Consider the following 14,719-nt stretch of genomic DNA (forward strand, 5'->3'; position numbering starts at 1 on the left):
AATATCCTCTGACATCGTTCGAAACTCAAGTGCATTGCTCCCCGAACGTCTGCCGAAACGTTTACATCCGTTATGAAAAATTGAATGGCAGCCAAGCTAAAGTTAGTCGGCCCTTGTGAAGTTTATACGGTCCGTAGGTTTCATTAATGCTTCAGGAACAAACGCGTAATTCACGGCGCGCCGAGATCGTAAATAGTAAGCAAGAAACTTACGGCTATAAATTGCATTAGCTGACCCATATCGAGTTTGGCAGTACTCCGAATATTTTTTTCCACTCCGGTGGGTGAATTTTCGGGTAGTTACCTTGTTTCGAGTGGCACGTTAAGAAATTATGGTTATAACAGAAGTGATGTCGTTTGCGAGCTGACTATACGGCGCCACACCGCTCGCCTTGTTACGGCCGCGGCTATTCTACTGGGCCGGCCACTTACGGACCTACTCTACTTGTCCGCCCATATATATGGGATTCTACTGGCAAATGGGTATAGTTCCGCTTCCCTATTGTTCCCGACAGCATAGACTATGTACGACAGTTGCTGAAACTGCTCTATGCGACTCGCAATTTATAACTTCTCGAAGGCAGATCATTGTGGCGAATTGAAATTATTTTAACAGGTTGAATGCCGCACGATTTCATGGAAAATACACAAAATGGGAAAAATCAAATATTAAATCATTCGACTGAATTACTATTTCACGATTTCATGGAAAATACACAAAATGGGAAAATCAAATATTAAATCATTCGACTGATTACTATTTCACGATTTCATAGAAAATACACAAAATGGGAAAATCAAATATTAAATCATTCGATTGAATTACTATTTCACGATTTCATGGAAAATACACAAAATGGGAAAATCAAATATTATATCATTCGATTGAATTACTATAATTGCACGTCTATCTAGCTGAACGTCACCTCGTTAGGTAGCATTATTGATAATACAGAAATATTTTCGAATAATCATCGTTTAATTCAGCGAACTAAAGTCGATTTGATTGAGGGTCACCGGTGACCCCCATGGCATTCATGTTAAATAATCGAAAGGAACAGGGGTTGAATTGAAACCCTTTTCATAACACTTTATCAAATTTTATTCAAAAATTACAATATAATTACTATACACTAGACATCAGTTATATCAAATTGATTATTACAAAATAATTATTAGAAATATCAATTGACTTATTAACCCCTGTCATACGAGTGAGACTCGTGATGAAGATTTATTTAACAAAAATCATTGTTCATTGCTTACGGATCAAAGCAAAAAACTAGTTCACTATTACCAATGTATTAAATTAAAATTCTTAAAGCAAAATTGAAAATGTTGCTTCTCTTCCAAATTGCCGATAGTAATTGTTACTTAGTAGAGTAAATACTAAAGTTACATAGACGAGTGAGACTGGTGAAGATTTATTTAACAAAAATCATTGTTCATTGCTTACGGATCAAAGCAAAAAACTATTTTACTATTACCAATCTATTATCTTAAATTAAATTTCTTAAAGCAGAATGGAAAATTGTTTCTCTTCCAAATTGCCGATAGTAATTGTTACTTAGTAGAGAAATAATACGTCGAGATAGTTAATAACTATCTAATTAAACAAATATAAAGTAATATAATTCTCAATCTCCCCAACTACTTCAAAATCCTCTAACCACTCTTCTCCAGCAAATTAATTAAAATTTTCTCATTAGACTATCGCGAACCAAGGTTATCGATGTACGGCGAGGATCGCCGTAGAATCTCGAAAGTTCAAGGAGAGAACACTGGTAACAGGTTGAAGACGATGGAAAAAACACGGGGCGCAATAAAACCGGAGATTGTAAAACTAAGTGACAGTCAAAGAGCCGTTCCGAACGGACGTGATCCGTTCGGATTGCGCGACGTGACTCGTTCATAAATGAAGATCGCCTCGCGCTTTATCGTCAGTCATTGTCGCCGAGCGCTGCCGTTTCGAACGCGATACGTCGTTATCGACAGCGAATCTCGCGCATTCCAACTAATTACTCGGCGCGCGTTTTATCAAAAGCGAAACACTCGTCGCCCTTCGAAACGGCTGACGCAAAGTCGCGCTCGGCGAGGCGTTCTTATCGCGGCGGGTTATCGCGATGTAATTATTCTTTACAATTTCGCCGCGGTCGTTGCGTATTCGCGATTTCTTGGGGTACAGACCGCGCCCATTAACGCTGATGGATCTTAATGGAGCTCTCGGCTTTTTTCCGATGGCTCGCGGAACCTTTATAGATTACGCGGATTTCCCTTCGACCGCAGCTTCTGTGAACGGCCGTGTAAGAAACCGTGCTCGCGTGAGTGTTCAAGGCCTGTTACAATATTCATTTCGCGGTCGGGCGAATTGAAAGCAAGACGATCTTAACGTAATTTCCGGCTGTTTTGCATCACAGAGGAATATTACGTCGGGCTTCGTGGAAACCGACGCTGATTCCTCTTTATTCGTTGTGTTACCTTCGGCTGTTACCGAGGTACATAACTGTGTGAGTGTTTAATTACTAACATTGCGTTAATTCTTAACGAACTGGAATGTATGTTTGATCAACTTATATCGTATATAAAATATTCAAATATATTATTGGTGCTTGGTGAATCTTTTAATAATTTGAAAATCATCAGTTCTAATAGTATAATATTATAGTATAGTATAAATACTATTAGAACTGATGATTTTCAAATTATTAAAAGGTTTATCAAGTAACAGTAAGATATTTGAATATTTTATATATAAGTTGGTTTCATTGAAAATTGTATATCATATAAGTTGATCCATTGAAAATTGTATATGATGTAAGTTGATCCATTGAAAATTGTATATGATGTAAGTTGATCTCATTGAAAATTGTATATGATATAAGTTAAGCTCATTGAAAATTTTATAAGTTGATCTCATTGAAAATTGTATATGATATAAGTTGATCTCATTAAACAAAATATTAATGATAATCAGCAGAGCTACGAAGGTATCTGTATAAAATCGAGATGCCTCGTTTCCGGTGCGCAATATGTTAACCTTGATCATCGCGCATTTTATCTTATTATCTGAACAAACGCACGATTCTCAGACATTTATCTCGCTGACATCTTTCATTGAGAAGAATGGAAGGAACACTTTAGATAATTCTTGTTCCAGGTATCTAGCAGCGAGTACTTCAGCGTCAGCTTCGATCTACCAGAGGAATTTGGCTCCCTGGACCGGGACGAGTTCCTACCCGCCTCGAAAGGGACCTGTTTGGCGTAAGTGTAACAAACCGTGTCAATAATTTCCACGAGCTATTATTACCACCAATATCTCTCGACCGTATTTCCAATTAGCGTACAGCAACCTCTATAAACAGTGAACTGCAACTGAAATCCCCATCAAAAAACGTCATTTAGAAGTGTAGTATCTAGAATTCTTAGCGTAGGTTAAGGTATTTTTAACCTTTTGCACTCGAGAGGTCACAGTCACCACTTGATTTGATACAGCAGAATTATAAAATTGAATATTTAGTATTTCAAATGAAACTTTGTATTGCTATGGGAAATATTTAAATAAAATTACTTTGTCGTTTAATTTATCTGTGAATGATCGTTAAATTAGTTTCGAACAGTGTCGTCTGTATCTTGTCGAAAAATGTTAAATATTTCCAGTGAAAAACTTTCGAGTGCAAAGGGTTAAGAAGAGTGAATGTAAGAATGAGTGTGAATGAAGGACATGTAAAACCGTCGAGGGAAAGTGGCCTGCGCAACGTCGCGGACCCAAGATTGCAGGGCCAGCTTTCCAGGGGTGCATCCGAGTGTTTGTGATGAGTGCGAGTGAGAATGCTTGTGGGGGAGATGATGATTTTTGGGAGAGCCTGTAAGAGAGTTGCGGGAAGAGTCGTGTGATGGCCTCCGTGGCACTGAGTTGTACTTTTTACGTGTTGTCCGTGTTGTTTCCATATTTTATATTTTGACCATAGTTTTAGCTTTATTTCATTAACACTAGAACTACCGAGCATTTAATACGATTAATATGCAATTCCTATAAAAACTGTAACAATAGATTATTTTCAGTTTCTTCAGACATTCATTATAGTACTCAAATGAAACTATTTATTTTCAAAATCATTTCGTATATTCAATGCTTCGAAGATATCAATAATTGCTAAACAAAAAAAAACGAAACCAGTCATTTTGACTGGTACGTAGTTCTAGCGTCAAATACATATATTTATTCCTGGCTCTCGATTACTCGAGATCCACCCTTTCGTTATTCACACTATAGTAACACTATAGAAGTTTAACAATTGTGAGCTTTATGAAACAACGCTCGTCTTCTTCTTAAACTGGGTCGTTCACATATAATTGGTAGCTCATAAGTTGTTTATCGGTGACTCGATCGTCACGAATAATTGAACGACGGATCCTAAAGGTTCATGGCAGTCGACGGGGACTCGTAACGCTGGGAAATTTCATTCGAAACGATTTACGTGGTAGCAAATAGCTGCCGCGTCTGGTAATGTCGCGGAATTCCGCGGCGAGCAAGATGAAAGCCGCGAATTTCACCGATGGCCTTCGCAGAAAGGAGCCACGCTCCACCGAGCACTTTGAGACACTTGCCGCGCGGTCGCATAATAATTGCTTCTAAATAATCACGCTACACCGTCTGCGCAAACATGCTTCCTTATTCTCTGCGCGGGAATACATATTCCATTAACGAACAATCGTAACACAGAAAAATTCTATCGTTTAATTGCTAATTCTTCGTTAATGCAACATTTTAGATATATGTAACACGAATCCAAAGTAAAGTTACAAATTCCTTATTCACTTCGTAAGTTAGAAATTTCGGTTTGATTGACGTTTAAAAATCTATCAATATAATCACCGACGCTCGCGTCTTTAACCCTTGGCACTCGGGAGTTCCTCATTAAAAATATTTAACATTTCTTACAAGACGAAGACGATATTCTTTGAGACTAACTCAAAGGGAAATCACAAGTACATTGAGGAACAAAGCTATTTTGTTCCAATATTTCATATATTGAATCATTGTACAAAGGTAAACATCACATATCAGATTTTATACTTTTACTGTGTCAAATCGAGTGGTGATTAAGAGTCACCATCTGATCTGACACAGTAAAATTATAAACATTGATATTTAATGATGAACTTTGTATAATGTCTCAATACGTGAAATCTCGTAATAAAATAGCATCGTTCTTCAATGTACTTGTGATTCTCCTTCGAGTTAGGTTCAAAGAATATAGTCTTTGTCTCGTGAAGAAATGTTACGCGTTTCTAGCGAGAAACTTCCGAGTGCAAAGGGTTAATAGCTGAAATTAACGTACAATATGTTAAATACCTCTGAGACACTTGCCACCGTCCCTACACAAGCAAATAAACCTTTCTCGTAACAAGTTTCTCAGTATCATGCGATACGGCTCCCATATGATCCACCGAAAATTATTTCCAACTCCGCCAGCAACCGCAAACAATCCCCAAAGCTGCAACCCACTATCAAATATTCCCGACCAACGAAACAGGAAAAACCCATTATCGGAACCCCGTCGAAAATATCAGCGTACTTACAGACGGAACAGTACATATGTACACGAGTCTCTGTATCAAACTGCAGAAATTTCGACTGGAATTCGATGAAAGTTCAACGGTGTTTACCAAAGCTCGCGTGCTTTCCGCGCGTCTTGTTTTCGCGTGTTTGCTCGCAGGACGGGCATGGAGGCTGTCTTCGGCCGGTGTCGCCAGAAACGCAGCACGGAATTATGGAATATTAACTGTTCGGGAACGGGGTCGCGGCGGAGTATTCCAGACAACGCGCTTTCAGCGGCCGGGAAACTCGCTCGCGCGGCGACCGCGGTAGTTTCGCTCAATAATGTAGACGACTCGGCGGCTTCGGTGTTTATTCGATAAGAGCGGAGCTCCAAGGGCCGATTCCGACACTGAGACACGGGACACGCCGGATTCGCCTCGAAATGCCGAGATAACTGGGCTTTTCGTTCGTGGACCGTTCTGAGAAGAGTTCGATGCAAGTTGATACGGGATCATCGAATTTTCGCGCGATGAGGTTAGATTGAGTTTGAAAATTGGCGGAGGGAATGTTTGATGGTTATTATGAAGTATTTTATAATTGGAATTGAGAGTTGATGAGGATCATGATGGATTAGTGAATTAAAGTGTTGAGGGAATTGAATGTTGTGGTTGCTTTGGAGAATAATTTGGATTTTCATTGTTTTCTGTATTGGGTGAATCAAGAAATAGAGATTTGGGAGTTGAATGCAATAATGGATTAGAGTGAATTAAAGCGTCGAGAGAATTCGAAGTTGTAATAATTACTTTGGAAAATGTTAGCTTTGGACTTTCATTGTTTTCTGTACTGGGTGAATCGCGAAATAGGGGTTTGTGAGATTGAATGCAATCGAGAAGGTTGATAATGAGAACACTAATGGATTAGAGTGAATTAAAGCGTTGAGAGAATTTAGAGTTGCGGTAGTTGCTTTGGGAAATGTTAGCTTTGGATTTTCATTGTTTTCTGTATTGGGTGAACCGCGAAATAGGGGTTTGTGAGATTGTATGCAATCGAGAAGGTTGATAATGAGAATACTAATGGATTAGAGTGGATTAAAGCGTTGAGAGAATTCAGAGTTGCGGTAGTTGCTTTGGATTTTCACTATTTTCTGTATTGGACGAATCAGAAATCAGAGATTTGTGAAACTTAATGCAATCGAGAAAGTTGATAATGAGAATAATAATGGATTACAGTGAATTAAAGCATCGAGAGAATTCAAAGTTTTAATTACTTTGGAAAATAGCTCTGAATTTTCATTATCTTCTGTACTGAACAAACGAAAAGCTAAACATTCGTGAAATTTAACAAATTGCTAACACATCTTATGAATTATTGTAAAACATAATATCCATAATCATAAGATTCCCGTTTGTTCCAGGGAGGCGTTGAATACCAGTTGCGAGAAACGCGGTATCGACTTATCGCGCATCGAAGTGTACGAGGGTTTCTCGGCGCCGTTGCCAATCCAAACGACGGACACGTCGAGTCTCGGCGGGAAACACCTGAGAATAACAGGTATTTATGTAACCGATAACCTTACGTCTGAACCTGTCGGGCCAGTATACGCGAACCGCCGAAACACCCCGAAAAATGGGTCACCGTTCGAAACATTCCGGAACACGTAACCTCTACGAGCGTTCCCTCGTGTAATCGGATCAAAAATAACTTGTTATCAGAAAACTTCGCCAATTAACTTCAGAAACATTTGCATTCCCGCTCTCGTATCTCCGTTCCGCGGAGCAATCGAAACTCGAAGCCAACATTTGCCAGCGTTTGTAGCGTCGGATACCGGAAACGCCGCGAAGCAGTCCATGATTCATGGGAAACTGATAACTAGATAGGATCAAGCTTGTTCCGGCCGAAACCGACGTAATCGACTTCCTGCCGACACGCAATCATCTTTCGAACACGGAAATGATGAGTCGGATAATGGAGAACGGAGCTGCGCTCGTTTCCAAGCGGATCGAATGATCCTGTTAACTCCTTGCTTTCTAATATCAGAATCACGGTGAAGATTTAACCCTTTGCACTCGAGAGATGACTCAAACTCAGCAATTGATTTCATACAGTAAAACTATAAAATTTGATATTTAATATTGTACTACGTACCGTGCAATTTGAGAAATTAATTTCACAAGATACCGTCTTTATCTCATCATCGAATATTAAAATATTTCTAGTGAAAAACTGGTGCAGAGGGTTAGAACAGAGTTTGACATATACGTTGAAATTTCCCAGGTCGTTTTTGGAACTTTTCTTATATTTAAAGTCTGTATTGTATAAGAAAAGTTCCAAAAATGACCTGGGAAATTTTAATAACAATATACAATACAAATTTTAATAACAAAGATACTCTAAAATCATCAACACCATCATTTTATAAATATTTTTCTACAAAGAAATAATTCATGCTTCAACGTTTTCGTCAAATATTATTCAATGCTGTTGCATTCAAATGGAATATTATTCTCTCGTTCTCAAGGATTATATTCTATAACAAACATAAACATAGAATATAAATTCGCTGAAAAAGCAGAATTCTGGTAAAAAATTCGAAAGATTAAACGATGATTATTTGAAAACTTTTCTACATTACAATACCACCTAATGCAGTGACATTCAACGAGATAAACCTGCAATATTAATAATTCAATTACATAAGTTGACATTACATTATCTTCATTTTATATTTCTCTCGGCAAAATCGTGCAACACTCAACGTGTTGAACAGTTCTCGCTTCTTATTAACCCTTTGCACTCCATAGGCGCCTCTCAGTCGCCAATTGATTTGACACAGCAAAATTATAGAGTTTGACATTTAATATTAAACTTTGTACAATGCACCGACATGTAACATAAAATAAAACAGCCTCTTTCTTTAATTTATGTGCGATTTCTCGTTAAGTCTGTTCGTAAGAATGTCGTTGGTATTTGATTAAAAAATGTTGAGTATTTCTAATGAAAAACTTCTGGAGTGCAAAGGGTTAACACTAGGTTTACGGAACGCGTCAAATTGACGCACATTGGATTTTAGAAATATTATTTTGTAAATGTTTACGCCGATTTTGATTGGTGCGATCACACTGATATGTACCCCAATTACCTACTATCAAATCTCCAGTTTCCACAATCTATATAAACGAGCATCAATTCTTTTAGGAATAACAGAATGAAGTGTACAATAAATGCCCGTAAACCTAGTGTTAACGGAGTAATTGTACTGATCGTAATTGAGAAAGAAACCATAGAGCAACGGGTTAACACGTTGACTGCACGAGAAGTATCAGTGTTTTATGTATTTATCCTTTCTACAGCAAAGATACAAAGCAAAAATGATTAATACCTTGACACGAACACTCTTATCTTACTCTATCATCTAGTAATCTATGTTACGGAAAATTAGTATTCGAAATCAATTATCTTCCGAGTTATAATTATTTTCCTGTCATTTGAAGGCTGCAGTCATCGGTGACCGCCGTGGCAGTCAAAGTGTTAACCGTCGAATGGCGAGGTTCACGGTCCGGTCAAAGATCGACGATCGTCAAAGGAAATTGAAGTCGATGCGAGGTTGACAGGACCGTGTGCCGGCGCGGCCATTTTGATCGATACCGCCGAGAGTCGTAAGCACACCGATCGCGTTCGGCTGTGTGCGCCGCCGGTGATAAATTTACACACGGGAGTCCGCGACGGTAAATGGATTTCTCGGGAGAGCGTGCTTTTGATCGGACACCGGCTCACGGCTGAGCATAATCGAATCGTACTACTTAAACCGCGTGCTCGGTGAGCCGACGCGTACGCGTGAAATTCGTTGTCCGGCTGGAATCGAATTTGCCGCGCGTTGAAATCGACCTTGAAGCTGATGTTCGTCAGGAACAAGATTGAACTTGACATACAATTCATTTAGAAATTTATTCAAGTTCAGAGGAGCTTGTATTCTAATTTTCCTGCATGATTATTGGAAGTCGAGACTGTAACAAGTGAGACCCAACTAAGGCATAATCTTCGAATAATTAACCCAAAGCAGATTTAACTCTCGACTGTGCTCTAATTGAATCCAGCAGGAGTTGGTGGATTATAGTGTTACCGTTGTAGGATTTCTACGGGATGATTTCAGCGGAATCAATACCAAACCTATTGTCATCGTACATGCGTCAGCTTACACGTGTGCTTGTTAGCCGGACTACACGATATCTCGAATTTTCGAACTTCGAGTCTTAGTATCTCCATGTATGATCATTACAGGATGCAACTAGTGAAATTATAGTTTGAGAAAGGTTCACTCGAACCTATGGTTGAATTCAACTGAAAACAAGGATCACTATGTCAACACTAGGTTTACGAAACGCGTCAAATTGACACATTGGATTTTAGAAATATTATTTTGTAAATGTTTACATCGATTTTGATTGATGCGATCACACTGACATGTACCTCAATTACCTACTATCAAATCACCAGTTTCCATAATCTAAATAAACGAGCATCAATTCTTTTAGGAATAATAGAATGATGTGTACAATAAATGCCCGTAAACCTAGCGTTAATGTTAGTGTTCACGATTCCGGATGAAGGCGAATCTATCCAGACGCGTTCCCGGCCCGATTCGCGTCGTCGTTGTTGAAAGCAAATGGCGCCGATATGAATCTTGAACTCCGAAATTGCTTTGTCACTCCGGCTGACCATATCGGGGTCATGGTACTTAAAGTTCCGGCCACGAAAGCCGTTCCGCGGTGAAGTTTTCGTTTCCTATTGACGCAATTCAAGCGAGTCCAGCGATGAGCTTAGTTCCCGTTTGTCTTGCCTGGGCTGTTGACGATTTCGCGGCAATATACCACGGTAAACACCGACGGCGGTTGGGCTGTTTAACCCCGAATAATTGGAGATGTTTGGCGGCGTTTCTTGCGGGGCCAGCGTAACGCGGAATGTTTGTCAATACCGCTTACGGAAATCTGGAATTGGCAACCTATACAAGGTCCCAAAATGTCGAGAGAAAATTGTTTGTTCGATCTGGACGAAACTAATTGTTATACTTAATCAACGGGATAATTAGTAGATTAAACATTCATGAAATAATAGAAGAAGAATATTTCCTATAATTTTTCATTTTGCTATAGATAAATTGTTATGAGTTCTGAGGTCCTACGCGCTCAAGAATTACACCTCTCAAAACCAAATTTTTTTGTTTAATTTAGACAAAGTTAATCGTCATCCTCAATGAACGGAACAATTAATAAAGTAAACATTCACAAAATAATAGAAACAGAATCTTTTCTACGATTCTCAATTCTACAACAGAAAAATTGTTGATTGTACACGGTTCATTGCATATTCCGCGCCCTGAGATCTCGCGCTCAGAAATTACACGTCTCAATTAATTCATAGGTTCACACGGTGCCGGTCTATATTCTACGTACTGCGTGCGCTCGATTAAATTCCGCCCGCGATAATCTAGGTCATGCAAAGGTGATGCTTATGACATTACATGAAATACGTGACTTATCGTGTCAGAAGACCTTCCGCCGTAAAAGCATAAATCACCGATAAGCATCTTCAAATACGAGCCTCGGTCATCGTCTGGTCTGCGCGTGATCGGGCCAGACTACTTAAATCTCGCGACGGAATCTTGTCTCCTGCTCTTGACAATATAATTTAGATAAAGTGACCGAAGTTCGTTCAACTAATTACTACTCCCGCGTATTGCGTATTCTCGCTTGATTCGGTGATCCGGCCTGATCATGACTGGCACACGCTACTCGTCGAACGCGATAAAATCGTCTGGACTCCCGTTTTAATGGAATCAAAATCCTGTCGTATCTCGCGCACCATAAACTCGATATTTATCGACGCTCGCTTTGCCTGTCATTTTGTTTGTCGCGTATAAATAACGGCTGCAATTAAAGAAAGGGAAAAACAGGCGGCCGCCCTTGCAAATATCAATCCATCGGGAACACTGTAATCTCCGAGCCATAAACGCGTCAGTTGCTCGCTAATCCCGGAGCAGATTTTAACCGGCGCCCCCCGTAGCGCGGCAAAAAACGGCCCGCAACCGGTCCCCGTCCGCGTCGACGTTCGCCTGACACGGGAAAATCGATTTCGGAAACGACGCCGATTTATGTCTGCCTGTACCAGACTGTTCCAGTCGATATCGCGACCTGGAATCAGTCTGATGGTCTCTGTAACGGAGAATATACCTCGAAGAACCGATTGCTGGTTGTGCGAAGCTTAACGCTAGAACTACCAAACAGTTAACTCATTTGTATACGAAAAAGTGGAAAATTGTTCCTCACCCTCACAAATGTTTCAACTGCATCAAAATGGAAATGGTTAGAAATGTATAAAAAATTAAGAACCTATATAGCTACACGGTAATTATTGCACTCATATTATGTATCTTTCCTTTTTTTCTCTGATATACAAATTACACAACAGTGGCGCGCATATATGCGCTTATGATGCAAATAGGTTAAACTGACTTTTCCAAGTTTCTTTATAAAATAACTGTGTTTATTAAGATTTCAAGCGGTTTGTATTTCAGTGTAGGTAGTACTACATCAGCTTCTTTAGTGATTTCTCAGAGAAACCTGTACCTTCTTAGTAATTGTATAAAAAGGAATCAGGAATCATCTGGTAGTTCTAGTGTTAATACTGTTTAATTAATATAGTAATCTCAGGAAGATCGCGGTTCTGTTGATCTAAAAATCATTATTACGCTTTCAAACGTAATCGTGTATACTTCTGTCTATTGATAGATGTTTCATCTGTTTTCTTTGAATCGAGAATCTTTTAAGAATAATAAGCTTGATTAATACTTTAAAAAAATGAAAATCAAAGTTCATTGTTAACCGTTTGAGTGCTGAGTCTTCTTGTGTTGTGCAATTATAATTTTCTTACTGTGTTTTTCAAGAAATAAATCAGAGTAAATTTATCTGAATAAATGTTATTTTTTGATATTTTCTTGTAATAACACAATATTTGTGATCTCATAATTTTTTTGCATACACACCCAATCACTTACGCATTTTTGGTAAATATCCACAAAAGTTGTTTATCATCCAAACGGTTAAGGTAAATTGTAATCTCATAACGCCTTTAGTAATCGTGTGAAACTTTGATCGTTATCTTGCCAAAGATCTCGAAGCCTTGCATAGTTCATTCCGCAAAGTTCCAGGCTATAATAATTCGATTGCGGTTTATCGTCGAGTAACGGGAATCAGCGCGAAGCAATTTGGATGGTAATGCTAATGGGAACAGCCAATTTACAACGGTGCGCGAGGATCGCGGTCTAAACGGGGAATAAAAATATGGTGGGCCATGTGCACGCGAATGAACGCGAGCCGAACGGCGCCTGCGGAGGGCTGTAATTCCGTGAGTTCATTAATTCCCGCTGCGCCCTTGGAGAAACGGGCACAAACTGAAAGCGAAAGAACCGCGCGGCCCGCCTTCGTGTACACGTGCTGCTTGAACGCCGCAAACACGGTCTTACCCTCATTCAAGAACGTTATTAAATGTCTGAAAGGCTAGCAGCTGCCTGTCATCGCGCAACAGGGCACATTCTACCTGATTAATTGGCAACTGCAACGCTCGAGAGGGTTCCTCTACAAGAAAAAGCTTCCTCTTTCTGATAAAAACATCTACAGCCTATTGGGAAAGCCTCGTGAATATTTTTCCTCGATTGTTTCCTTGGCAATGAGTAATTTCAATTCGAAACCTTCGAAACTATCTAGATCTATGGCATTAACCTTTTGCACTGGAAAGACGTACTACGAGATTTTGTTCTAAAATTTTGTATTATGGGTATTAGATCGTTTTAACACATTGAACGCCGGCTAAATTTCAGCTACTAGAAACGGGAGTGTCGGTGATTATATTAATATATATTTAACCATCAATCAAACCGAAATTTGTAACTTGCGAAAAAGAATAAGGAATTCGATTTTGTTATTCTAATTTGGATTTGTGTTATATTTAAACTGTTACATTAATGTAGAACTAGCAATTAAACGGTAGACTATAAATCCCACGTTATCGCGGGGCCGGCGCGTAACGTGTTAAAATAGATCATTCTATACAGAATTATTAATAAACAAAATTAGTGTAAAGTAGATAAGAAGAAAATTATTCCTACGAGACGTTGCCAAATCTTCAAATTGGTTTCCAGCGAGAGGTTAACCCTTTGACGAAGGTTTTTAGAAATGTACAAAACCTTCAATGGAAGCTAAATTATCTATCAATCGCTTAATTAATAAAAAAAAAGAAACTACGTGCTGATCTGTAGCTGTTCGAGTAATTAAATCACTTGTCTCCGACTTGGTCTTCCAAATATGAACATTTCATCTCGCCGAAATGTCGACATTCGTCCGCGAAGGGTTAAAGATATCCGAACTTTTCGCGAGTTCATAGTATCAATTGTCGATCTAAAGGTTACTCATTGAGCAACAGCTAAAAAAAGCACCGAAATATTCGGCAGGCGAGTCTATTCGTTGAATAAAATATAGAACTAGACTTGTGTACACGTTCGCAGACCCGCCCCGATTTCACGCGACCCTAAAAATAAAGGATTTTGGACGTGCTTGACCTCGGGGCCGCAAGGGATTCTGACGCAAAACGTTTGATCCGTGGAACGGGAGCTCACGCAACAGTTTAATGTGCAGTATTTTAGATGGTTATCAGGCTTTAATAGCCCCTCCTTACACCGGGTTAAAGCGTTCCCGCCCCGGAGCCACGTTCGAGCCTCGTACCCCGAAAAAAACCGGCATCAGATAGGAGAAAGCTCGCGCGTAAGTGGAATACGTCGGTTCCCGCTCAGACACGCCACGCCAGACCGTCACGAACGTCGATGCCAGGAACAAACCTGTTATGATGCGTTTACAGCAACCGGACTGAATGCCCTTTCACTCGGTCCGACGGAATTGACGTTGAAATGAACATTCGTACGTTCTTGGTAAATAATTGGATCATTGTAGAAACAATTGTTTCGCTCTACTTCATTTTTCTGTCTCTTTACTGTTCTATACTTTCACTTAACGCGTTCGCGAACGACAAGAATTTTGATGAGCTGTGAAAATAGGAAAATGCAATTCTCCGAGAGTTAACCCTTTGAACTCTGTAGGCAATATTGCACCAGTTGTAATATTGAATGTTT

The 14,719-nt window shown here is 39.4% G+C and overlaps 1 protein-coding gene across 15 annotated transcripts in view; it reads left to right on the forward strand.

Moving 5' to 3' along the window:
* Nucleotides 1-14,719, forward strand: part of LOC116429530 (pleckstrin homology domain-containing family G member 5) — a 133,271-nt gene that overhangs the window by 109,290 nt on the left and 9,262 nt on the right. For all 15 annotated transcript variants that reach the window (XM_076370342.1, XM_076370334.1, XM_076370286.1 and 12 more), the window contains 2 exons: nucleotides 3,157-3,260; nucleotides 6,956-7,092. In XM_076370342.1, coding sequence (XP_076226457.1) covers nucleotides 3,157-3,260; nucleotides 6,956-7,092 — 241 coding nt within the window. The remainder of the gene's footprint in view (nucleotides 1-3,156; nucleotides 3,261-6,955; nucleotides 7,093-14,719) is intronic.

This window comes from Nomia melanderi, chromosome 1 (assembly GCF_051020985.1).
Source record: "Nomia melanderi isolate GNS246 chromosome 1, iyNomMela1, whole genome shotgun sequence".
NCBI lineage: Eukaryota > Metazoa > Arthropoda > Insecta > Hymenoptera > Halictidae > Nomia > Nomia melanderi.